This window comes from Prinia subflava, chromosome 7, assembly GCF_021018805.1.
Source record: "Prinia subflava isolate CZ2003 ecotype Zambia chromosome 7, Cam_Psub_1.2, whole genome shotgun sequence".
Classification (NCBI taxonomy): Eukaryota; Metazoa; Chordata; class Aves; order Passeriformes; family Cisticolidae; genus Prinia; species Prinia subflava.
In genome coordinates this window covers 27608100-27632408 of record NC_086253.1, presented here as the reverse complement: position 1 = coordinate 27632408, position 24309 = coordinate 27608100, and the positions used below count along the sequence as shown (strand labels likewise).

Genomic DNA, 24309 nt, shown 5'->3' with positions numbered 1-24309 from the left:
AAGTACTCTGTGACTGCAGTGGTTCAAATACATACTTGAGAGTAGTCTGAGAGTATTTAACTTTATCACGGTGTAGTTTTGAATAGTCTAATTTCCTGGAATGAGTATATTGAGAGAGTTTTATGATATGTATATGTATATGTGTATATACAGGTCTGACAGTTGGCACACTATCCTGAGAGCTGAGTCTTGTCTCTGCTTTCCAGAGCTCCTCCATGAGGGAACTGGTCTGTACCTCTCTGTGAAGGAAAGGACTAGGTTTTCATGGTGGCATCTCTCCAGGCCCAGTTAAGAGCCATCTGTGCTTTACCAATGACCCATAGTCCTGTCACTAAGTTCTATTTGTCATCTTGTTAGGTGCCAACCCAAATGGAAATCACTTTTGCTTAGGTCCATGAGAAAAGACCATTTAGTTTACTTCCTTTTTTTTCCCCCTCAGAAAGTCCTTTTATTCACCTGGAGAAAATGGAGAATGTAGTTGAGACAAGGCTAGGTGACACAGTCAAAATTCCTGTCAAGTTTAAAGGATATCCTCCACCAGAGGCTAAATGGTAAGAACTAGGATATAATGTGTTTGAAAAAATGAGCTATTCTTAATTAAAGCAAATCAGTGAATATTCAAAGTGCTCTGTATTTTATTCAGGTATAAGAATGGAAAAGCCATCAACACAAATCATACAGTTAAACTTGGCTATGCATTAGTGATCACTGAAGCAACTGAAAAGGACGCAGGGAATTACACAGTTGTCCTTACAAATCCCATTAACAAGATGCAGAAAAGACATACATTTTCCCTGCTGGTAAATGGTAAGTGGGGTAAAAGGGGTGCCTTTCTTTCATGTGTGGATGTGGTGGATTACCTTCCTTAGGCTTAATTCACCCCATACCTATGAAGATCTAGGTACTGAAGAAGATCAGCCCTTGAACCTCAGCCCTGGGAGGGCAGAGGTGACTAGTCTCTCCTGGCTCTGGGATGTGTCAGTCAAGAGGCTGCAGAATCTGGGTGTTGGTGTTGTGATGATACTTTGTGTGGGGTGGGGTTTTTTGTTTGGTTTTGGGTTTTTTCTGTATATTATTCTTTGCATCTGCATCCTGCTCTTTTCCTGCCCTTCTTGCTGGCTGTGCTGCTGGAGTCCTCCTCCACCCCGCTCCATCCTGGCCCTGTCCCGCCTCACCCATCCTTCCTGCCCCACACAGGCTATCCCTTCTCTTCTGCCCTGCCCTCTATAACCCTCCTCCTCCTCCCCTACCTCCTCCTTTCTGCTCCCCAGGAAACAGCCTATGCTTTGAAGACAGCAGGTCTTGGAAAGGGCAGCAAGGCTACGTGCAGTGGGGTCAGGCCTGGGTAACAACGTGCAGTTAATGGCTAGGAATGGTGGTGAGAGTCCAGGAACTGCATTTTAAACCATGGAGTATCGAAGGGAGATTTTGCAGGAGATCCTAAGTATCCTGATCCTCAAAGTGTTGGGAGGTTCACTGCTTCCCCACGTGTCCTTGGAGTTGCTCTGTGTTGCACTCATGTTGGGGCATGGTGTGAGTTGGCCACCGTGGGTCTAACGCATGCAGAGGAGCTGTGACCTGCTGCTCTCTCCTGCAGTGCCCCCCCAGATCGGTGAGAACGCGCTGATGGCCCCCGTGGACTCCTACAAGTACGGCTCCACACAGGCGCTCACCTGCACCGTCTACGCCGTGCCGCCGCCCAGCACCGTGCTCTGGCACTGGCAGCTGGAGGAGGAGTGCACTTTCAGCCCCCAGTGAGTGCCAAGTCCTTCTTATCTTCTGCAGCTTTTGTAGGTCTTGAGGGATGTTTGTGTTGGGTTGGGGTTCGTTTGCTGCCCCCCTCACCCAGGCTCGTTACTGAGTGCAAACCCAGTGGCCAGTGAAGAAAAAGGTTGTTGTACTTAATTTGCAGATTGCTGCAGGCAGGCTCTGCCAAGGTCGTTGTTGTTGGCAGAGGCGAGGGCCACCCGCCGAGAGGATCTAGCAGTGCTGGCATGTTGTTGTCATGCATCATGCCAGGGCATCTCGACTTGTGCAGGGTCCCAAATGCAGCTGTTTGTGTGCCTTTCCCTCAGATCCCCCTGTGGGCTGCAGGCCCAAAACTCCATCCCAAACAGAGGAAATTTGCTGTTTATGCTAATTATGCGTCCTTGTGGTTGTTTTTTTCTTGTGCTCAAGTGCTGAGTGTGATGGTGCTCTTTATCTGTGTGAAAGTGTATCTCGGAGGAAGTGCACTGATTGATGTTGGGGAGTGATAGAGAGAGTGCCTGACTGAGATTCACTCAGCTTCCCTTATCTGGGCCTGCCATAAGCCCAGATTTCCTTAAAAAAAAAAGGCCAGGATAAAAAAAAAAAAGCATTCTTCTTTCCTGTTGTTGTTTTTAAAATGATTCCACTAGTTTCTTCCTTTCGTGCCTGGTTGCTTCCTACACAATGGCTACTGTCTTCAAGAAGTTCTTGTAGGGAGTTCAGTGATTTTTATGTCTCTGTCTTCCTTTGAACTAAATCAACTTGAATCATCCATTTATGAATGGAGGTTTGTTCCCAGAATAGCTGCATTGCTCCAACCATCCCAACTGAGCTGACACAGGCAGATTAATTAGGAAATTCACCTTTAGGCTTGGAGGTCCTTTACTTTGAAGAGCATGAAGGTCTCAGGAGGTTATAGGGTGAAAGTTAATAGAAATATTTCCAAAAGCATATGCTTCCCTCACAGATGCAAGCTGTGGCCAGTGATGCATCTGACTTACAAATATCTGCATATTATAACTCAAAATACCTCTCTTGAAGGGCAAAAATTCCTCTTATCTAATGCGCATGTCTCTACTTACATTTCAGGAAAGTTCGCTCAGGAGCCAATCCATATGCATGCAAGAAATGGAAAGTGATCTCGGAGAGAAAGGGTGGGAATCAGGTTGAAATCAAGCACCGAGTCATTACGATTGCTGGGAAAACAAAGGTGAGCACATTTTCTTTTCTCTTGACTGGGGATGACTCAGCAGTCCATGTCTGGAAATACATCACTAGAGATGAGACTCTTTTCACCTATTGTTAAACTTGGGGTTCTACTCTCAGCTCAGCCGGCAAGCTCCTGCTGAAGCCAAGAGGCAGAGATACACCCTTTCAGGTCCTTTGAACACTGGTCCAGAGTGAATCTCCACTGAGGAATATAACTGACTTAGATTTCAATAACTACCTTTTAGTGGTCTAAGGTCAGATGAGATAATCTTGTCAATTAACTATAATAGAAGCTGGAGAGACTGAAAAGCAGAAAAAATTGTGGGTGCAGCATTTTTTAACACGGATACCAAAGTCCACCTTCTGCTTCTTCCTGTTTCCTTTTACCTGATTTTTACACTCTTAAGGACTAAAATGTAAACTTCAGAAGGGGACCGTGCTTCTGCCATGCCATGGGTTTGTGCTTTGGAGGGATTTTTGGTTGTACAGATATCTACAGAGCCCTTTGCTGAGCTATTGAGGTGGTTGGGAGTTACTTTAGCACTGATGTGGTATGAAATTGCTTGATTGTTTTTTTTCTAGACTGTGAGCACCCTCGTGATTCAAGCAGCAAATGTATCTGCTTTGTACAGATGTATGGCCACGAACAGGGCTGGGTCAAGTGAAAGAGTGATCTCCTTCCATGTGACCAGTAAGTGCAGCCTGCCAAGGATAGCCATGCTAAATTAATGTTAATTTGTCTGTTTGCTAAGGAAAGGCACTTCAGTGATGTTACCTGATTCCTGTTTGTTATGAAATCCTTTCATTCTTTTGGATTTTAGGTTTCCTTAAGGTTTTCTTTAGGCACCCTTTAAAGTTGCCACTAATTTCAGCCAAGTGATTAGTTCTACTAGCATCAGTGGAGTGGCGGGCCAGTGAAAGTGATGGAAGATGGGCACTTTTGTCCCAAAAGTGACTACTTTTGAGCTTTTGCCGTCGCTTAAAAGAGTAACAGAGAAATTATGGTAGTGTCACAAAATGAGTAAAGACCTACTGTAAGAGCTAAGGCTAAAATTTTCCAAACCAGTGGCTAAGAATTTCTGTCTCCTTAACAATCAGTCCCCATATTCACATGCCAAAATTTTCTTTTAATCCAAATCTAGAAGTGAACCATAAGATAATGCTGAGAATCATCTTAGGTTGCTGTAAGTTTCTACAGGAAAAGTAATTTATTCGTTACACAGTCCTTAATTTGATCCATTTGAAATGGATTGCTTTTAATGGGATTGTAATCCTTAGATAATTGATTAGTTGACTGACTGATTGATTTGATTGATCTTTTTCAGTGCTTCTTTTCCTTATTTTCAACCAGATAGGATGACAAAAACTGTATTTCCAAAATGACTTTTTCAAGTTAATGTTAGCCACAAAATGCACAATCAAATAGGAATTTATTTTGTTTTTTTAACTTGCAGGGGGTCTTGAAATTAATGTCCAGCCTCAGAATCAAGTGACAGAGAAGGATAACATGTCCATGCGATGCACAGCAGACAAGTTCACCTTTGAGAAGCTATCATGGTACAAACTGAGTGCTCAAGTTTCACAGACCCCCTTTGGAGGGCTGCCCATGCCTGTTTGCAAGAACCTCAATGCTCTCCAAAAGCTGAATGAGACAGTTTCAAACACCAATGGTGAAAACGTCACCTTGGAGCTCATCCTTCGTAACATCTCCCTCCAAGATGGAGGGGACTATGTTTGCATTGCTCAGGACAAAAAGGCTAAAACACAGCACTGCCTGGTGAAGCACCTCACTGTTCAAGGTACAGGTCTCTTACTCTGAAGCAAAATGAGTGGTTGTGTATGAAAACAATTGCAGTAGCAGCAGTTTTTGGTACGTTAGGCTTTGCATGTGTTTGGTTAATGGTGTGCTCAGTTTGTTAAATAGATTTAAACCAGTTGTTGTGACACACACTTCTGGGGCCTGTCCAGGCAGCAGGGGCTACTTCATTAATACCAGTGAGGAAACACTGAGTGAGCACTGTACTGTGCAAGGAGATGTGTTTGACTTCTGCTGAAGTAATGTGTTTAGCTCAGTAACTTCTCAACTTTACTTTTCAGAACACATTTTTCTCTGTAGCTGTATATGAACGTGTGTGTTCATAGCATTAATTCTGTTGCTTTGTGTGACTGACTCTCGAGTTTGGAGTAGTGCCTAAATTTTACCACCCACTGCTATGAGTGGTACTGGTATTCAGGCAAAAGCAGTGCAAGCTGATTATCAGTCAGCTTTTCACACATCACAAATAGTGATGACTTTGCTTTGGGACCTAGATGTCTAAGCTGATTAGGTAGATTCAGGAAAATACTTACACGTGTTCACTACCCATCCTGAATGGACATTTAATGGACCAAGAGTGTCAAGCCTCTCCTAAGGACCCTGGACACAGAAATGTGAGGGAAGCAACTACTCCCTCTTCCCTCAGCAGCCTGAGGAGTCACAAATTAAATCAGCTAAAGCAGGTTATGTCAATACTGTTGAAATTTTCTTGACTATTATAGTTTTTTCATCATGTGGAAGTTGAACTATGATCTTAGCATGAACACTGTGGCTCTTGGTGTAATAAAAGGATTTGAGACTTTGTTACTGGGACATACACTGCTACTACTGAAAAAAAATGGATCTTTTTCTTAATAATCAGCAATTTTACTGTATTTGCAAACTAACAGAGCGCATGGCACCCACACTTGTTGGAAATCTGGAAAATCAAACAACAAACGTTGGTGAAACTATAGAAGTGTCATGTGCAGTGAATGGTATTCCTCCTCCAAGCATCATGTGGTTTAAAAACAACGAGACCCTTGTGGAAGACTCAGGTGAGGATTGCTCCCTTGCTATTGTCATTAAAAGGCTTTCTTTCATGGGACTGACTATTAATTTTCATCATGAAAAGTTTCATTTTGAATTCTTAACAACAAGAGTCATTAAAAAACAAAATTAAGAATCATGTTTTTTTCAGGTATTGTTTTGAAAGATGGGAACAAAACACTAACCATCCGTCGGGTGAGGAAAGAAGATGGAGGGCTGTACACCTGCCTTGCATGCAATGTCCTCGGATGCAGTAAAGCCATGGCTTTTTTTTCAGTGGAAGGTTGGTGTTAGCTTCTTTCCAGATTGTGTATAAAATCTTTAGAGTAACTAGAGGAAAACCTACTGGCTATCCCAATGGGAGTTCGAAATATACTATGAAATTTATGGAAAATCCTGACCATTCCTATCAAGCTCAAATTGGGTGCTGTTATAGCTGTCATACCCCAGTTGTTGAGGTTGATGCTTTCTTCTCCACTATGCTGCTTAGAGCTTTTCAACAAAAACTGGATCTATCTCACTTGTGGTTGCAAAGAAAACTCTGCCAATCTATATTACATGCAAACCCATACAACAGAGCTACGTAAACATGCAGATATCCTGGGGCATCTCTGTTGTGTAGGTAACATAATGGTCATACAATGTTTTTTAGCATAGTGCATTGTACCTTTTTAAATTATATCATTGCTTTCACAGCATCTAAAGAAAACATAGTGATGACTTTTTGCAGTTTGTTGTGATTGCTGTCCTTTTTCAGTGAAACAGGTAGTGACTTTGAGTTAGGGGACTCCAGCCTTGGTCCACTGCACTCTGAAAGCAGCATTTGTGAGACTCATCTCTCACTTGATCCAGTCCTATTGTGGCACACCAAAATGCAACTTCCAACGACAAACAGTAAATGGTAGCAAGAGGTTAGTCTGCAGTGTGGGTAGCTGGGACCATGATGGACTTTCCAGTAAGAGTTGCAACAAGAAGCTTCCAAGTAGAAGCTCCTTGCTCTTGATATTAGTACAAAAAGTATTTGCATACTTTTGTCACTGAACCCTTCACAAACGTCTGTCTTTAAAGTCAGGGTGATTGTCTGATCCATACCATTAAGGAAATTAAAGCAATATTATGTTATTATCATAGGTCCCTTTAGGATATTTAGATGTTGGGCACAAGGTTTACATGGGGTGGAAATTATCTGCAGATGACATCAATGTAGATTTCAGCTGATGTGGTAAATATGGCTGGGGCACATCTGTAGAAGTTTGAAATCTGTGTAGGACATACAGTTTCACTCCAAGAAATTCATAGCATAACTCATGGGGGTCATGCAATGGAGTGTGCTGCTGTGTAGGAAAATCTCTGTGGTGCAGGGGATGAAATACAGGAGCATGATGTGGCAAATGAGCTGAAGAAGGGTGCTGTGTCTGTGCACTGAAAGGTGTACAAATGGTATCTGCTGGCCACTGTTTTATGGGAAAAGGAACATTGGAAATAAGACCTTATTATCATGTGTTCTGGTAGAACCACATTTTTCATGCCCCAGATGAATGATGTCAGGAGACAAGAGAGAGATTGTTCTCTAGGTCATTCTCACAGCTCTTTATTTTCTATATGATGGGGGTAGTTTTTTGGTTTCTAAAGAAAGAGTAATTAGGTTTTGGTATTCTAAAACAATTATTTCTTTCCAAAATGTGGATTTTACTTTTTTATATTTGCCAAAGGTCCAGACACTGTCCTTGGAACAAAGTTGATGCTGAGAAACGGGATGGTGTGTAAAACCGCATGAAACTGTAATATTCCAACATAAATCCCCAAGCTTTTTGTTTTGTTTTGCTTTTGTTTCCTTGCTCCATGTTGCAGTTTTAAAACGAACCTTCAGAACAAGGACGTCCATTCTTTACTTTAATGAATGAACAAAACAAATATGCTTTCAACTATCATTCAAATATTCATTTATTTCTTCCCAGGCGCTGAAGAGAAAACAAATCTGGAGCTCGTTATCCTCGTTGGCACTGCAGTGATTGCCATGTTCTTCTGGTTGCTTCTTGTAATCATCCTCCGGACCGTTAAGCGGGTAATGAAAAAATTCTCATACTGTCCTATCAGCACTGGTCTTGCATGACAAATGAGAGCTGACTTGAGGCCTTTTGTGTTGCTTCTTTCCATTGTTCTTAAATCAACAGACACATTTTTTCTCTCCATGCCATAACATTCTTGCCTGGAGCCGGGGGTGCAGAAATTTGTTTTTAATTGAACAGGCTCTTGCAAGAGAAAAATGTTTCATCTGGTTCTGTTTATTTAAAAAAAAAAAAAAAAAGAGGGAGAGACAGAAAAGTGCAAGTAATTAACAATGGTCACACTCATGATGACATGGTGTAGTGAAGTGGTAGCCTGGCATTTCTGGGAACTAATGAAATACTCTAAAGTGAGAAAATGGCATTTTGCCTGCACATTGCCAGCAAAAGCTGTGCAACTGCAACTAATACTATTTTCCAGGCCAATGGAGGGGACATGAAGACTGGCTACTTGTCAATCATCATGGATCCTGATGAAGTCCCAATAGACGAGCACTGTGAGCAGCTCCCATATGATGCCAGCAAGTGGGAGTTTCCCAGAGACCGGCTAAAGCTAGGTGAGTTTTCATTGCATGAGCCATTCAGTGGTACTGCAGCCAGCACTGTGCTGGAGGGTGTTTCATGTCCTGGCTCTCCATGGGACTGCTCTGCTGTGTGATCCCTGGGTGGGCTCTGTGTTCCCATAGGATATGATGCATCCTATCTACATTTTAAGTCCTCTGTTAATTTCTGCTTCATGAACTCATTTTGGAGCAGCTTTTTTTATTCTACAACTTTTTCCTGCTGTGCCAAGCGAATATGTTTGTGTTCTCACTTCCAGGTAAACCTCTTGGACATGGAGCTTTTGGCCAGGTCATAGAAGCAGATGCGTTTGGGATTGACAAAACTGCTACCTGCAAAACAGTGGCAGTCAAAATGCTTAAAGGTAAAAATAATGGCTAGAACTTCAACTTGAATATACAATATAGGGATATTTGTCAACACTACAACCATTGTACCCATCGCTGTAAAAGTTTACCTTAATGGCTGTTATAATGAAGCAATAATTAAAGAAAGTACATGCCTTTCCTTCATTGACAACTGGAGCAACACAGCTCCACTAAAACAGCTGTGGTTTCCCAGCCACTGCTTTATAATTCTACTTAGGTTCAGCAATGTAAAGTTTCTCCTGCAATCAATTTGCACGTGTCCATGTTTTGCCTTATGCATCCTCGTTGGAAGCTTTCTGCAAGTCTCAGAACAATGGCTTAGGCACGCTCCAAACTGAGCTGTAGTTTGGAATAGCTTTCTCCTCACTTTAAATCATATTATACAGCCTCACATTTGCCACAGAAGAGTTGAAATGTGTGGTTCCCAGACACATTGTCCCTAAAGAAGACATAATGGGGCAGCAAAATGGGGCTGCCAGCAGCTGGGGGCTGTATTCCACAGCATGCTGTACTGGCATAGCTGGCACAGCCTACAAGCCAATCAGGCTCCTCACTTGATGGGCTGAATAAATAACAGAAGAGAATGGGGAGGAGGGCAAAACCTTTCTGTCTGTGATGCTCCTGACCTGCATTGCTTTACCTCTGCAGAGGGAGCAACCCATAGTGAGCACAGAGCACTCATGTCAGAGCTGAAGATACTCATTCATATCGGCCATCATCTCAATGTTGTCAATTTACTTGGAGCCTGCACAAAGCCAGGAGGTGAGTAACTTCTCAGTGGGTGAGAAGGTGCTAATGACAACCCCATTTCTTCAATTTCTGCTGCATAGAAAATCGAAATTCAAAATCAAGGATTGGAAAGAGTAGTTCTTTCTAACAACAACAAAATCTGGTAAGAGTGGGCAGGTTCAGAGGTGGAATAAAGGCAGAATAAGGGTGGAATAAGGGCCATGCATCTCCACCCCTCAGTTGTTCTATCACTTTGCTTTTCTGTACTTAAGATCCACCTTTATAGTGGACAGCCCATGTGCAAGAGACTTCAGAGCTGAATCTAATGCCAGATTTAACAAGTTACTCTTACTCTTATCACCAGCTACAGGGTGGCAGCAAGTTGGGACTTCCCTCTCTGTCTTTGGATGGGCTGTTGGGGCCTCTGTGTGTGTGTAGGAGGGGAGATTGCAATTTGGAGTCCAGCTCTGGGTGGATGAACCTATTTCATTTTATAATCAGAGACAGATGTTTTGTTTAGCAAATCCAGTACTACAAACTAATTTGGAAGAAATTCAATGTAAAGTAACTCAATAATAATTTTTCAAGGAAGCTGATTTGTTGGCTTACTGTGGGATGAAAATTGAATTTTTAAAGTTCCATGACAGAAGTCAGTAGTTGAAGGAAACATAATCCATAAATATTTATTTCCTTGTTTATTCCATAATAAAATAGAGATGGCCACTATGTGGAACCTACTGTGGAACATGAAATTACCTATTTAGATTGTACATTAAGGAATCTATATCTGAAACTGAGATTTCTATTTTAAATTTTTAGTACTTTAACCACCTGTAGAAAAATGTATGGGTAATCCACGTGTATTTTATTGCAGAGGTTAATTGCACTGAAGTGCATTCAAATATTTATGTTGCATCCTTACAATGTCAATTAACTTGTGTTGTTAGTGGCACTTCAAGTATAAGCAACCACTATTTTTTGACATATGAAATTAAGCCCATGATTTTCAAATATATGTGCTTTGTTTTTTCCCTTTAAACCGCAGAAAAATGAATAATTTTGGTGCTTTGATTAGTTGTTTTTATTTTTAACTGATATTTTAATACTGATAACCTTCGGCTATTGGAATGCTCTTTGAACTGTATGTATTTCTAGCTAGAATTTGTGCTGTGAGATAAGGTGGGATATAAATAGTCTAATGAATTGCTTTATGTGTTTTACAGGCCCACTCATGGTGATTGTGGAATATTGCAAGTTTGGAAATCTGTCAGCTTACCTACGGAGCAAGAGGAGTGAATTTGTCCCGTACAAGGTAAGGAGTCAAAGTTAACAGTGACTGTTTGGTCTGGTGGGTTTTTTCCACACAAAATGTTTCTTTTTCTAGTGCAGACTGAAGCAGCAATCTCTGGAGACACTGAATGTCTTAGTACTTCTCATGGGAATGAGAGATGGCAAAGACATCAGAGGTCATTTAGTCTTTCCCCTGGCCCCTGCAATGTAGCTGTTTTGTTATTGTTAGCTTAAAATGTGCAAAGGAACTGGGCTTCCACTGTTTCCTTTGGCAGACTATTCTACACTTGGCTGTATCTTTCAGGAAGTTTTTTCTGATAATCAGCCTGAATGTTTTCCTTTCTTAGTTAAGCTCCAGACCACCTTAAATAACTGCACTCCTTGCTTAGTGTATGTATCTATCAGATATCCACAGGTATCTGTCACATGATTATCTGTTCTGCTGTCCCCTTGGCTCATTGCTGAATGAGGCTATACATTTCTTCTGCTTTAATAGTTTTGTATAATAGATGTAGCTCATGAGTTTGAATCTGGCTCTTCACCTTGTGAGTCCTTTGCAAAAAGGAGCTCCATCACAGCACCCCTTCTGCACCCTGATTTGAAAGAAGTGGGAAGATGGAGACTGTCATTTTCAAACTCATTTCTGGGCACCTCTGAGAGGGATCTTATTTCTGGAGAGCATCATCTGGAGGATCCATGCCCTCTGAGGGTCAGATTGCTGTATGAAGAACTTGGCTGTGTGTAGCCAGCACTCAGGGTCACCCTGGGGACCCTACCCTTTTCCATCCACAGCCAAGAGGGAGGCCCCTGGGCTGTACTCTCCCTTGGTAGACTTGAGTTTTCCTGCAGCTGCTGTGTTTAGATCAGAGCTTCTTCCCACTGCTTGTTGGTTCTCCAGGGGTTTATTTTTCTTTATCCTTGGAGACATTGTTTACTATTTTATATTGGCAAAGGCAACTCGCTGCATCTTCTTGTGAGGTAAAAAGATAAACAGACATCTGAGAGGCCTTGAAGGAAGAGACAGGGTTTCATGAGAGTGCTGACCCTTGCTTACACAAGCAGTGGGAATGGGATTTGGCAGTGTCAAAAACAGCCCTGCCAGGGAAAAAAAATCACCAAACCAAAGCAGGAGAAAATGAAAATGTTTTGGATGACACCTGTGGGGCTGGATTCCTCCCTGGAGGCATGCAGTGGCTATGGGGAAGAAGGAAATAAGTCAGATTTTGATGGCTGTTAGGGTTTTGGCCAAGATAGAGGTTTAGCAGAGGGACCTTTGCAGCAGCAGGAGGTAAAGCCATAGCAGTGCAGAGAGGCTGGAGTGTATGAGAGGGTTTGGCAGCATCCATCCTCGTGTGTTTCACATGTGGGGGGCACCGGGAGCTGAGCACACCAGCTCCTCAGTGTGCATTTAGCCCCTGGCATGTGGGGATGTTGCTAGGGTTTGGCTGGGAGGTTGTGAAAGCAGGAGAAAGTTGCACTGTGGAGTGGCAGAAGGGCTCCAGCTGGTGAACCTGCATGGCCATGGCTTGGATTTTGCTGGTACTGTCAGTGCACCAGCCCGGTGCCCCAGGCAGAGCTGGCTTGGTGCGGAGCAGCTGATCATGCCTTCACTGGGTTGCTCTCCCTGCCTTCCCTGGTGACCTTGGTGCAGACCATGGGGAGCATCACTGCCTCTCCAGCATACGCTTCTGGCATGCTTTCAACTTCTGATTTTTCTCACCCTCCCCTCACATTTCCAGACCAAATGTGCCAGATTTCGGCAGGGGAAAGAGAACTACGTTGGTGATGTCTCTTCTGACCTGAAGCAACGGTTGGACAGCATCGCGAGCAGCCAGAGCTCAGCAAGCTCTGGCTTTGTGGAGGAGCGGTCCCTGAGTGATGTGGAAGAGGAGGATGGTAGGATACATCATTTTCTGGTGTTGAGCACATGACATTGGTGGGACTGATGTCCTTACACTGTGATTTATGAAGCTCTCTCAAAACTGTGTATGGGGTATTCTCTGGATGACCAAAGTTCCTGAGCTATGGAACTGATTAGATAGATCAGTATCTAGATCAGCATCCCAAACCCTTCGCACAATGCCAGACAATGTCCTGTATGAAAAGAGTCTGTTTTTAGTGTGAACCCTTTTGGAGATATGCCCCAATATTTTCAGGGAAAACTGCAGAGTACAAACTCTGAAAGAAGTGCAGAGAAGGATGCACCAGCATGCTAACTGAATTTCTGTAATGTTTACCCAGAAGTTAAATACTGTGAAATGCTATTTGATTCACTGCTTATTAGCAGAGAGCTTGCTTTGCCTTCCCTCTGCCCAGGTGTTCTGTCAGGAACAGGAAGCCTGAATTATCCACTCATTCAAAGCCTCCCCAGGATGCACATATCCTCTGCAGTGGTTTCACTGATGCATTTGCCATGTTCTCCTTTGGCAGATGTAGCACAGAATACTCAGTGCTGCCATTCCAGAGACTGCTAATTTCACCTAGGGGTGGGATCAGACTAGTTGGGAGAAAAGCCATAGTTTTACTGCCTGTACCTCCACTGCTACTAAAAATCATTTGGTGCAAAGAAAACATCAGTATGTGAACAGGGAGAATGATCTTCAAGTTTCAATGCAATCTAATAGGTAATGTCTGGCATGCACTTCATGCATTTCCACACCATCTTGATCCCTCTCCAGTACTCCCTGGTGTAAACATTGACCCTCTGACCAGGGATTTTACAAGAAGTGTGTAGACCTGAAGCAGCCCTTAGAGTGAAGGTTTTAGCCACCAGTGTTGTAGTTCTTGGTAGATGTCTGCTTAAAATCAAAAGCTGAACAAAGTCACAGAGTTGTTTATTTCATAAGGAACTAAATCCCTAGGTATCTTTGGATATTTGAGTATATTATTCCTCCAGGTCACTAGATGATGAGGTTAGGGTTCTTCCACACTAAATTAGCATGGCTTTTTGCCAAATCAAAGTCTTTCTCCCTATCGCATATTCTTGCTGTAAAGGGACTAGGTTGGGGCCTCCCTCTCCTTGGTTTCTAAATTCATCTGCTGAAATCACAAAAAGCTTTACTGTCCTAGGAACTCGCAAGCTGAGTTTCAGTTGTTTTTCTTTTGGGATTGTCTCGCAAATCTTTCCTCTGGAAATAAGCAAGGAGGCCTGGGGTATAACCCGTCATCTCAAAGTTTATTTTGCACAAGACGAGTCTGATGTAAAACATGTTGTTAGTGATAATTGTATAGCTAAAAAAAGTGCCTGATTTGCCTTTGCAGTCAGTGTGGCATAAGGCTTGGATGGACTTTTACCTACCAAGCAGTTATTGGTGAAATCAGTGACAAAGGGCATGTTTGACTGTCATCTGATTCTTTGCAGCTGGTCCTGAAGACCTTTGCAAGAACCCTTTGACCATGGAGGACCTCATCTGTTATAGCTTCCAGGTGGCGAGGGGAATGGAGTTCTTGGCTTCACGCAAAGTAAGGAACTTCTCAGGAAGAGTGGCATGTTATTTGTTTGACTGCAGGAAGTAATGCTGTAGGTCTATAGAAGGAAACAGCATGTTCATCTTTGGACTGGCAATCATCCGCAACATTTTCTTTTTGCTCTAAGACATACCCAAATCATTAATACTGCAGAGCCCATGCATTTATTGACACAAATGTTAGTGCTCTGTGTAAGGTTTATGGGCCACCACTTCATAGAAGAATGGTTAGGTGGTTGGAGGAGGGGAACTTACTTATAAGGACAATTAAAGGAATTAGGGACAAATACCTAGTAACAGGAGCTAAACAAGAGTAAAGGATTTTGCTCTGAGGATGTTGCTTGTATTTTGTGCACTGGGATTGGAAGAGCAATGTGAGGAGAGACAATACTCAGCCATGAAACTTGGTGGATTACTCCTGGGAGAATCTCTTGCTGAGGACACCCTGGCAGTCCACAGCACCTCACCTGCATTTTGGCCTTCTAGAAGTATTTTTCTGTGGTTTGAGCCTAAATATCTAGAGCACATATTTAAAAGGATGACAATCCCAGCAAGAATGAGGAATTGGCTGCAGCTGTATAGAAACAAAAAGTACTTTGAAATGGGAAAATAGAAGCAGGAAATACAACTGCTCTAGAATACAGACTAGGTGTTCAAGAGCAGACTTGAGAGTCTTTTTCTAAAAGATGTGCTTTTGCCTGCCTTTCATATACATCCTGACTGATGTGTGAATGTAAAAATATCTGCTTACAGAATCTGCAGTTTCAATCCATAGTAGAAACGAATCTGTAGACACTTTCAGAGCCTGTTTTTTTTACTTAAGGCTATTGACGCTTGAATTTTGAAGTGTTTGGGTTGTTAACTAAGCTGTTGTTCTGCATAGGTAGAGATGTGGACTTCTTTCTCTGTGGTAAAGATTAGTTTGTGTTGGAATCAAGTCAGCATTTTACTGTGGTGTTTTTCAGAGAAATAGTGGAGTACACAGATTTGAGTGAACCTAAGTAAATCTAAAGGTAATCAGATCTGAACCTGTTTTGTGTCAGCTTCTTAGGATAATTAATTAGCTAACTTCAAAGGCCCTCTCTGCACAGTGGATAAACAGATGTATGTTTGGACTTGGGAACACAAGTCTCCCTGAGCCAAATCAGTTGTGACCATCAAAAAAGCACTTAAAATCAGCAACTGTTGATGCTGAGGTTTCTTTTTCTTAAAAGGTTTTAAGAATTATCTGGCCTCTGAGAGTAGGAGAGCACATATGTGAAAGAGATCAGCCCTGTGGACAGAGCTGTGACGACAGGCAGTATATGAAGTTGTTTACTTCTCTTTGCAGTGCATCCACAGGGACCTGGCTGCTCGTAATATCCTCCTGTCAGACAATAATGTGGTCAAAATCTGTGATTTTGGCTTGGCTCGAGACATCTACAAAGACCCAGATTACATCAGGAAAGGAGATGTAAGTTTCAGATTATCTGTTTGATAGAGAATTAATACAAAATCAGGAATTCTTTTTTCTTTTTTTCCTTAAAGAGATTTTTGGAAACTCAGTGTTTTGCTAAACTGTGATACCATTTTGTTTATGAAAATGCTTTTAGGCCAGACTACCCCTAAAATGGATGGCACCGGAAACCATTTTTGATAGAGTATATACCATTCAGAGTGATGTATGGTCCTTTGGAGTTCTGCTGTGGGAAATATTTTCATTAGGTGAGTCACTTGAATTTTACTGAGCCATCTCTAAGCAAAAGAGTCTGCAGAAAAGAGTCAAAGTGTTCTTGGATCCTCTGTGGCATTTTCTTTTTACTTCTTGAAAAATTCTTCTATATTTTCTCCATCAAAATAAAATACTCAGCTTTTCTTTAAAATGCAAATGCAGGAACATATGCTTGAAAAGCTTCTTCATACAATTTCAGTATGTGATGATGAGCCTCATTTACTCAGTCAGTTGCTGTTTCTATCGTACATATAAATTGTTTACACATCCAAATATACCAAATTGTCTTATTAACACAAACCATAGCAAGTTATTTGCTTGAAAATTAATGCCAAAATGTAAGAGTAATGCATTAAAATAACTGTTGCTTTCATTTTAGGCGCATCACCATACCCTGGAGTGAAAATTGATGAGGAATTTTGCAGAAGACTGAAAGAAGGAACGAGAATGAGAGCACCAGACTACACAACACCAGAAATGTGAGAAACTGTTCTTCCATCCACCCACGTTTACCCCACACTACTAGCAGGTGCAGGAGCAAGCAATAGGTGCTGTTTTCTTTACGCTGGTATCTTAATTGGTTTTGTCATTCCAGGTACCAAACAATGTTGGATTGCTGGCATGGAGATCCTAAGCAGAGACCAACCTTTTCAGAGTTGGTGGAGCACCTGGGGAATTTACTGCAAGCCAACGTCCGTCAGGTACGTGAACTGTATTCCCTGGTTGCTAAAATCACTGTCTGAATCTGTCCTATCTGCCAGCTGTCACAGCATTCCATAGCTGGGTGCTGTCTGCTGGAGCTGTCAGGGAGCTTGGGCTTCTTCTACTGCTCCCACTACTGACCAGCAGCTGGGTCTCTGGCTGGCAGAGAGCAACTTGAGGTGTAAAGATCCTAGAGGTTGTGCTGCGGTGACCAAAAGCCCCTCTGCCCTGCCAGCAAAGCTTCCCATGATGCTACTGCTGTCTTTGCTGGGGAGTTGTTGGCACGGGCTCCGTTCCCTGCTGATTCCTCTGCACGCTGCTGACACACTCCAGCAGGTAGCTCCTGTTGATCCTACTGTGCCAAGATGGTTATCTTAGTGTGTGTGAAGGTGTGGGCTGCAATGCTTTTAATGGCTATCCTGGAAAACGAGGATATGAGAACTTCAGTGCCTGTGAGCAGCTCCATGCAAATTAATGCATTAAGGCATGACCTGTGTGCAGGTGATGCAGGCAATGCATTTAAGAGAGCCCACTGCAGCCAGGACGGGACATGGGCCTCCCTTCCAAGCTCTCCATCTTGTGGCTTCCTCTTCAGTTACTACGGAAGTGGACAAGGCCAGGGCCATAGATGTGAGCCCACTGAATGAAGGAGGATGGATTTGGCTGTGTGCTCCCTGTTAGACAGACTCTCCCTTTCTAACTTCTTGGTGATGATGGGAATTACACTGCCCTTCTAAACTATCAGGTTTATTTTCTTTGTGGCATTGTGATTCAAATATTACCAAAATCTACTTTCATTTTTTCAAATATATCAATAAAAGTCCAGTTTATACATTATGTTACAGTATATCATAGAAAAAATGATTTTTTAAAAAATGTAAAACTAGTTGGAATTTTTTTTATTAATCTTCCTTCTTTTAATGTAGCCGCTCCTGCAAAGGTGGTATACTGTTCATGGTTTAACAAAACACCCACACTGTTGGGCTTGTATTCTCCACGTACGTGCATGTATCTGTTTATGTCTGTGTGTCTCTGTAGCCTATTTAATTTTTGTGTTTTTTCACTGCATTCTACAGGATGGTAAAGACTACATTGTCCTTCCTTTGTCAGTATCATTGAATATGGAAGAGGATTCGGGTCTCTCTCTCCCAACTTCACCTGCTTCCTGTAGGGAGGAAGAGGAAGTCTGTGATCCTAAATTCCATTATGACAACACAGCAGGAATTAGGTATATTATATGGTGGACATCCTACTGGGGCCTATGGGAAGGTTTTGTTCATGCTGGGGGAAGGGAAAATGAAAGGAAGAGACTTCAGCTGCCTGGTCCATATTTAACCTTCTCTATAGGGATAAGAAGGAATTTTAAAGCTTTTGTAGCCAAAAGCTTGTTTCTTACCTTCCCAGTTAGTGATTTTTAAATTTATTTTTAATGTTGCTACCCTTTCAAGACTTGGTAGTCTCATTCAAAAACAAACAAAAAAGCAAACCCCATGAAAATAACTGTTATTTGTTTTTAAGAACCAGAATATATAGAAGGTTTCACTGGTCCAGTTCACTTGCGTTTGCAGTGTTCTTGTGTTGCAGCTGCCAGGAATATTAATGAAGATAGATCTATCATTAATAACCTCTCTGTCATTTCTCCTCCTAAAGTGAAACATTGGAAAATAGCTCATGAATTGATAGCCAAGAGGAACATGATTTAAACAGTGTTGTCACTGTTTTTTGTCCACTGCTTGCTTCTGGTGGGCTCCTAGGGCATCCACAATGGTAGATGCTGTTGGATAACATGGCAAGGGGGACTTTCCAGTAAGGAGCTTGTACTAATGCACTTCAGGAGCTTATGTTGGACCCTTTGAGGACCTCTGGCATGGGATGTAAGGCAGAAAGGCATTTTCTCATTTTCCCATCCAGTGCAGCCACTGAGATGCTGGGAGCCCTGCATTGTTCAATGCAGTCTCAGAAGAAGGAGGGTAGAAAGATGGATGTGACCATTAGGGAGGAGACGGACTCTGTTGGCAGGTTTCATGTGATTTCCATGAAGGAGAACCCTCTGCCTCACTGCTTGTATCATGCCCACACAGACAGAGCTCCCAGTGATTTGGGGCACAACAGGATAACATTTTTATGTGGTCCTAGAAAAGACTACATAGGCACAATGCCTTTCACACTCCAGTTTAACTTATGATCCTGCAGTCCAGCTCTCAACTCCATGTTTTAGTAGTGGGGCAGTTCAGTACATGTTTAAAAGACAAAAAAGCATGATCTAACTCTTATTTTTCCACTTTTAATGCTTCCTAAATGGCTTTTCTTGGTCCCCATTTCCTGTTATGACAGAAGCACTCAGTTCACATTTTAAGACTTTGAACCTCTTTTCTCTCGTCTTACATTACAACAGGATTGTGAAAGCACTTGTGGCAACCATGCTAGGAGAGGCAAAGCGGGGAGGTTAAGTCATGCTTAGGGGCTTCATTCTTATGTTCTGGTAGCTGAAAATGATTTTGTAGGCATGGATCTTGCTATACAGATAGTGGAAAATATTGATCTGTTCAAAGATGTCTTTCAACCTTCACAAATGTACTAACTATGAAAAAATATAATCTCTAAATCAAAGCTGAAGGAGGATAGCAAGCACAGGGAAAACATGAAGAATATTAGAGAATGTTTAGATTGCTGACGTAAATTAAAATCAGTGGGACTTCCTAACATCTGCCATATTTGGCTTAGGAAATAGATATGCAATTTCTGAACCTTGAAAGATTGTCATTAAAAACAGTCAGGTGGGGTACAGAAGAGTTAGTGTAAAGTGTAAAGATAATACCTACTCTTAGACAGAACAGAAAAAGTGTAATTCTTCAATCACTTTAATTTGAATTCTAGGAACAATGTGGAATAAATGGTCAGATAAATAATGGTAAATGCCTACAGGAAAACAAATTAACTACAAATGGCCAGCATGGATTTGTCAAGAACAAATCAAGTCAAAATAATCTAAGTTTCATTTTTAGGGAGAATAATTGTCCTGGATGATAGCAGAGAAGATGCATTTTTTTGTCTGGGCTGAGCAGAGGCAGGTCTCTCACACTTGGGAGGTCATTCAGATCAAGAGGCTGGGCTTCTCAGCCCTCACCACCCTGGAAAACTGTAGTCCTGGCCATGCAGTTCTATGCCTGTGTGGATGTTTAATGCAGGCACACAGGGAGCTTCCAAACTTAGGAGGCAAGCTGTGGAATGAAGTTCTAGTTTTACAAGATCAGGCTGTCCAGGAGGGTGCATGGACTAGATTGTCCATTTGATGGTTTTGGTCCTGGAAGTGCTTGATGAGAAATAAATTAGATACCACTGCAGAGGAGCAGAAGACATGGCCAGTGCAGAGAACTTGAAAGAACTGGGTTTTTTAAGTTTAGGAAGAGAAAATGGAGAGGGAACATAGCAACAGTTTTCAGTATGAAAATTTGCTCCAAAGAGGATGTTAAATAATTGTTCTGTGTCCCTTGCACTAGGACAAATTTGATTTGAGCAAATACTTAATTTAATATTTGAAAAACATTCTAAATTGTGATTGAGCACCTGAACAGGCTACTCAAGGAACTTGTAAAATCCCCACCAATTTAAATAAAAGTCTATTGGAAATAAGCAGGATTCAGCATAGCTAGACGCAAAGCTGGGAAAAGGTGTGAACGCTCTTAATAGTCTCCAGCTTTGCACTTCAAGTGGATGCAGGTTACTCTTCTAACTTCATGGCTTTTCCTTCACTGGCTGTTAAGAACATAAATTTGCCTTGTTTAACTGGGACACCATCCATTTCATTCCATATTCACTCAGGCAGAAAGCTGAGGGTGCCGTTTTGTTTGCTGTGCTAGTATCTCCATGAAAGTCAATTTTATTTTTTTGTCCAATATTTTTTATGGATGTCATCCTGAACCAGAGGGCTTCTTTTGGAGAAGAGCCTTCTAGAAATATTTAGCACTCTCTGTCCTGATCCCCACAGCTTAAGGGCAGCAGTATGCTGACTCTGCTGTTGTTGTCCTAGGTCCAGCCAGGGGTCTCAGAAGTGCAGTCCAAAGGAAGAGACACATGTCTGTGCTCCAGGCTTCTCTGTTTGTTATAGTTCTAAGCAAAGCTTGCAGGAAACGAAGCCCTCCAGTGTAACTGAGGAAAAAAGCTGTTTTCTCAAAGCCATTTCTTAGAATTTGCTCAGAGATCAATATTGTCAGGAGCAAAAGGTCAAGAAATATGCCACTTTCTAGGCTGTTCATCCCTTTTAATAAATAGATATTTTGGAGTTTGCATAATATGTTTTGACAAAAGGATTAACTTCTCTGAAGAGAGATAAAAGGATTCTGATATCATTGTGCTGTTTGCAGCCAAGTTGTGGATAGTGGACACAATTTTTTTAAAAATTTTGTTTTCTTTGCAGTCAGTACCGACAAGGTAGCAAGAGAAAAAGTCGCCCTGCAAGCGTGAAAACATTTGAAGATGTCCCATTGGTAACCACTGTAAAAGTTGTTCAGGAGGTGAGTTTGTCTGTTTATACATACTTTCCTTCTATTGATAATTCTTTTATGTGTGTTTTTAATCTTTTTCCATTTAATGAATTTCCAACACTTTTGCAGGAGAACCAGACAGATAGTGGGATGGTTCTTGCATCTGAAGAGCTGAAGGCATTGGAAGAGAGTGAAAAACAAGTGAAAATACCCTTTAGGTAAGGCTCGGGCTGCACATAGGATTGAATATGACCTTTCACTGCAGTGTGTCAGAAGACTGATTGGTTTGTAAAATTGTTTGGAAGACAAAATCTTTTTTTAAAGTATTTTCAAAAACAGAAAGCAAAATTGTGCCCTGTGTGCCTGGTCATCTGCATTTGTTATTAGGAGAGGGGAGGTAATGCAGCTTTTGAAAGCCTCAGTCAGCACCCAGAAATTTATTATGGTATTTATCAGCTGCAATAGCATCAACTACCCCTCAAAGGCACTGAGCTGGTGCACAAAATCGAGCACATGGGGACCTGTCTGAACCAATGAACAGCTCTTGGTTTTTTGCTTGTTTTTTTTTTTTTTTTTAATAGCTGACACTCAAGTTTGCAGGATGTACTTGGGTGTATTTTCAGAGCATTGTACAGGGGTTTCATTGTGCAGTTCACAGGAAGCACAGTGGCATTCATGGAGCTGAAACTTCACATATGCTCTCTGAGAGCTTCTCAGGAATTTTTTTTTCCAGGACAACTTCAGTGCAGATGAAGGTATACTGCAGTTACAATTGCACCACAGCTGAAGCAAAGCCTCCAAAAGCTCTCTCTATTTCATCTGCGGTCACAATCTAACTCCTTGTATCGTCATAAAGTTAAACATCTTTTTCATGCATTGGTGAAGTTAGGGCTTATGAAAAGGTCTCTCCTTATAATCAAATGCATGTTTAAAAAGGCTTGTAGCCAGGTTTGAGTACGGCCTTTTGCTTTGGTTGCTGCTGTGATGGAAAGCAGCTGCCATCCAGAGTCACCCACCTGCCCTCCAGAGCACAGTCTCCACAGCTCTCTCAGCCCTGTCTCTGATTGTTTCTTGCAGCACGCTGGTGCCCAGCAAGAGTAATGAATCCGTCATGTCCGAAGCCTCTAACCAGACCAGCGGGTACCAGTCAGGGTACCACTCGGATGACATGGACACCACCGTCTACTCCAGCGAGGAAACCGAACTCTTGTGTGCGCAGGAGGCTCCGCCCGCGCTCTGCCGCGCCCACGGGCTCCCCTACGAGAGCCCCGCGCCGCTCTAGGGCCAAGCTGGCAGCTCCAGCTCCCCCTGGGATGTGCCTTCATTGCGTGGGCTGGTGGCGTTCAGGTGTGATGTATCCGTGGGACTAAGGAAAAACGTGTGTTTGTCCTGAAGATGATACAGAAGAACTGTGCTGTGCCAGGCTGGGCTTCTTTCCTCAAGAGGCACTGGTGGCTGAGGGTGCAAAGCCCCGGCCATGGTGTGTGGGCTGTGCCAACCCCATGGCAGAGGCTGAGCCTGGTGATGTCGAGCATCTGCCTGATGCAGGCAGCATCATGGCATTCGACTTCACTGTTCCTACTTGTACGAAATAATGGCACATCCCTGCTCTTGTGGGATTTTCTTTTGTTTGTTTGTTTTCCCCTTGTGGCTGGACTCCAGGAAGGAAACAGCACAGCACTGGCTTCTTGTTTCTCAGAGTACCTTGCTTGTACCTTCACAAACAAAAAAAGGAACCTCCAGCTCAAGGCTCTGGCACTCTGACTGCCTGCAACTAAACATAGGCTGGACTAAATATAGGCGGGGGTGATGGTCTCTGTCCTTGGCAGAGGAAAAAGGCTGCTGTTCAAGCCCTCGTGAGCTGCATTTTCTCAGTGAATCTGGTTAGTAGGGAGAAGGCAGAGCATTGAGCCAAGTGATGGGACTCAAATAGCAGGGCCATGCCTGACCTCTGTGGATGGCTCTGCTCCGCTCTCATCCCCAGCACCTTCACTCATGCCAGATGCTTGCCTGCCTCTGAGCTGCCTGAAGCTGCTGCAGAGAATGCTCCCCTCCCCGCAGATCACCACCTGGGCAGCCTCTGCAACGGGTAGAAAAGGCAATGTCATTTACCCTCGGACCACAGGAAGAACTGTGGTTCTGGTGGGGCATCCTAAGTGCTCCCTGCCTTCTCATCTCATTCCCCTTCCCTCAGATGTAGGTCTGACTCTTTCACTTTGAAGACTCAAAGTGTGTTGCAGTGGCAGAGATCTCAGTTAATGTAGCCTTGGGAATCTGTGACTGGTTTCATGGCAGCTCCGATCTTCTCCGAGTGATGAAATTGTGTCTAACTGTTGGACAACTTCTTACCTGTGCTCTTGTAGTCCCAGACTCTACTGATAGACACAATGAGGACTACAAGATTTTAAAACATAAAGCTATTTCTACTGAGTTCTTTTTGTATTTTTATAAGTATTTTTTGTTTGTACTTACTATAATGTCAAATGCTGGGAACCATGAATATAAGGCATATACAGTATTTATAGCCTCTTTATGTAGAAATAAATGTAATATATTAAAATATAAATATATATTATATAACAGATATTGTACTATTCACATTTTGTATCAGTGTTCTGTAGCATTGCAAAGTTCACAGAATTTTTAATAGCTAAAACTTTTCACTTTATTAAAAGGGGCTGGTAATTTAGAGCTGGGGGCTACAAGTAGGTTTGTTTTCTTTTGTTATATCCTCTATGGACTGGGAAGATTCTAAAGTACTGCTTATTTCAAGTCTACAAACGTGCAGTAGGCATATGTAGTAAGAAACTTCAGCGATTTTTAGCAACTGGCAATAAATACCTTTAGAGAAATAGCCAGAGGAAGAGACTGCTTGTACAGGCTGAATCTCCCCTGAGAGTTTATGTTCATTTGGGGATGGTTGATCTAATTGTATTGTGGCTTTTGCCTGGGGAGTGGCATTTTCCCTTAAAGCCTGGTTAATCTTTTCCCACTTTTGTTTCTCCTAGCTCACTTCTCACAGACTTAATGTTGCCCCTGCTCTTGTGCAATGAAGCCTTCCTTTATTTTAAATCTGTACTTAAAGCTCCTACCTTTTCACTTTGTCCAGTTTTTGACTTTCTCTGCTG

The 24309-nt window shown here is 42.4% G+C and overlaps 1 protein-coding gene across 1 annotated transcript in view; it reads left to right on the top strand.

Moving 5' to 3' along the window:
- KDR (kinase insert domain receptor) overlaps positions 1–23765 on the top strand; it is a 30443-nt gene extending 6678 nt beyond the window's left edge. The window contains exons 8-30 of the mRNA XM_063401946.1: positions 440–551; positions 644–807; positions 1598–1754; positions 2839–2959; positions 3541–3649; positions 4413–4757; positions 5665–5811; positions 5955–6086; positions 7762–7868; positions 8291–8426; positions 8690–8794; positions 9447–9560; positions 10751–10839; positions 12557–12713; positions 14179–14279; positions 15615–15737; positions 15877–15988; positions 16375–16474; positions 16591–16696; positions 17774–17925; positions 21115–21211; positions 21311–21399; positions 22259–23765. Coding sequence (XP_063258016.1) covers positions 440–551; positions 644–807; positions 1598–1754; positions 2839–2959; positions 3541–3649; positions 4413–4757; positions 5665–5811; positions 5955–6086; positions 7762–7868; positions 8291–8426; positions 8690–8794; positions 9447–9560; positions 10751–10839; positions 12557–12713; positions 14179–14279; positions 15615–15737; positions 15877–15988; positions 16375–16474; positions 16591–16696; positions 17774–17925; positions 21115–21211; positions 21311–21399; positions 22259–22463 — 3080 coding nt within the window. The 3' untranslated portion in view covers positions 22464–23765. The remainder of the gene's footprint in view (positions 1–439; positions 552–643; positions 808–1597; positions 1755–2838; positions 2960–3540; positions 3650–4412; positions 4758–5664; positions 5812–5954; positions 6087–7761; positions 7869–8290; positions 8427–8689; positions 8795–9446; positions 9561–10750; positions 10840–12556; positions 12714–14178; positions 14280–15614; positions 15738–15876; positions 15989–16374; positions 16475–16590; positions 16697–17773; positions 17926–21114; positions 21212–21310; positions 21400–22258) is intronic.
- Positions 23766–24309: the final 544 nt, after the last annotated feature.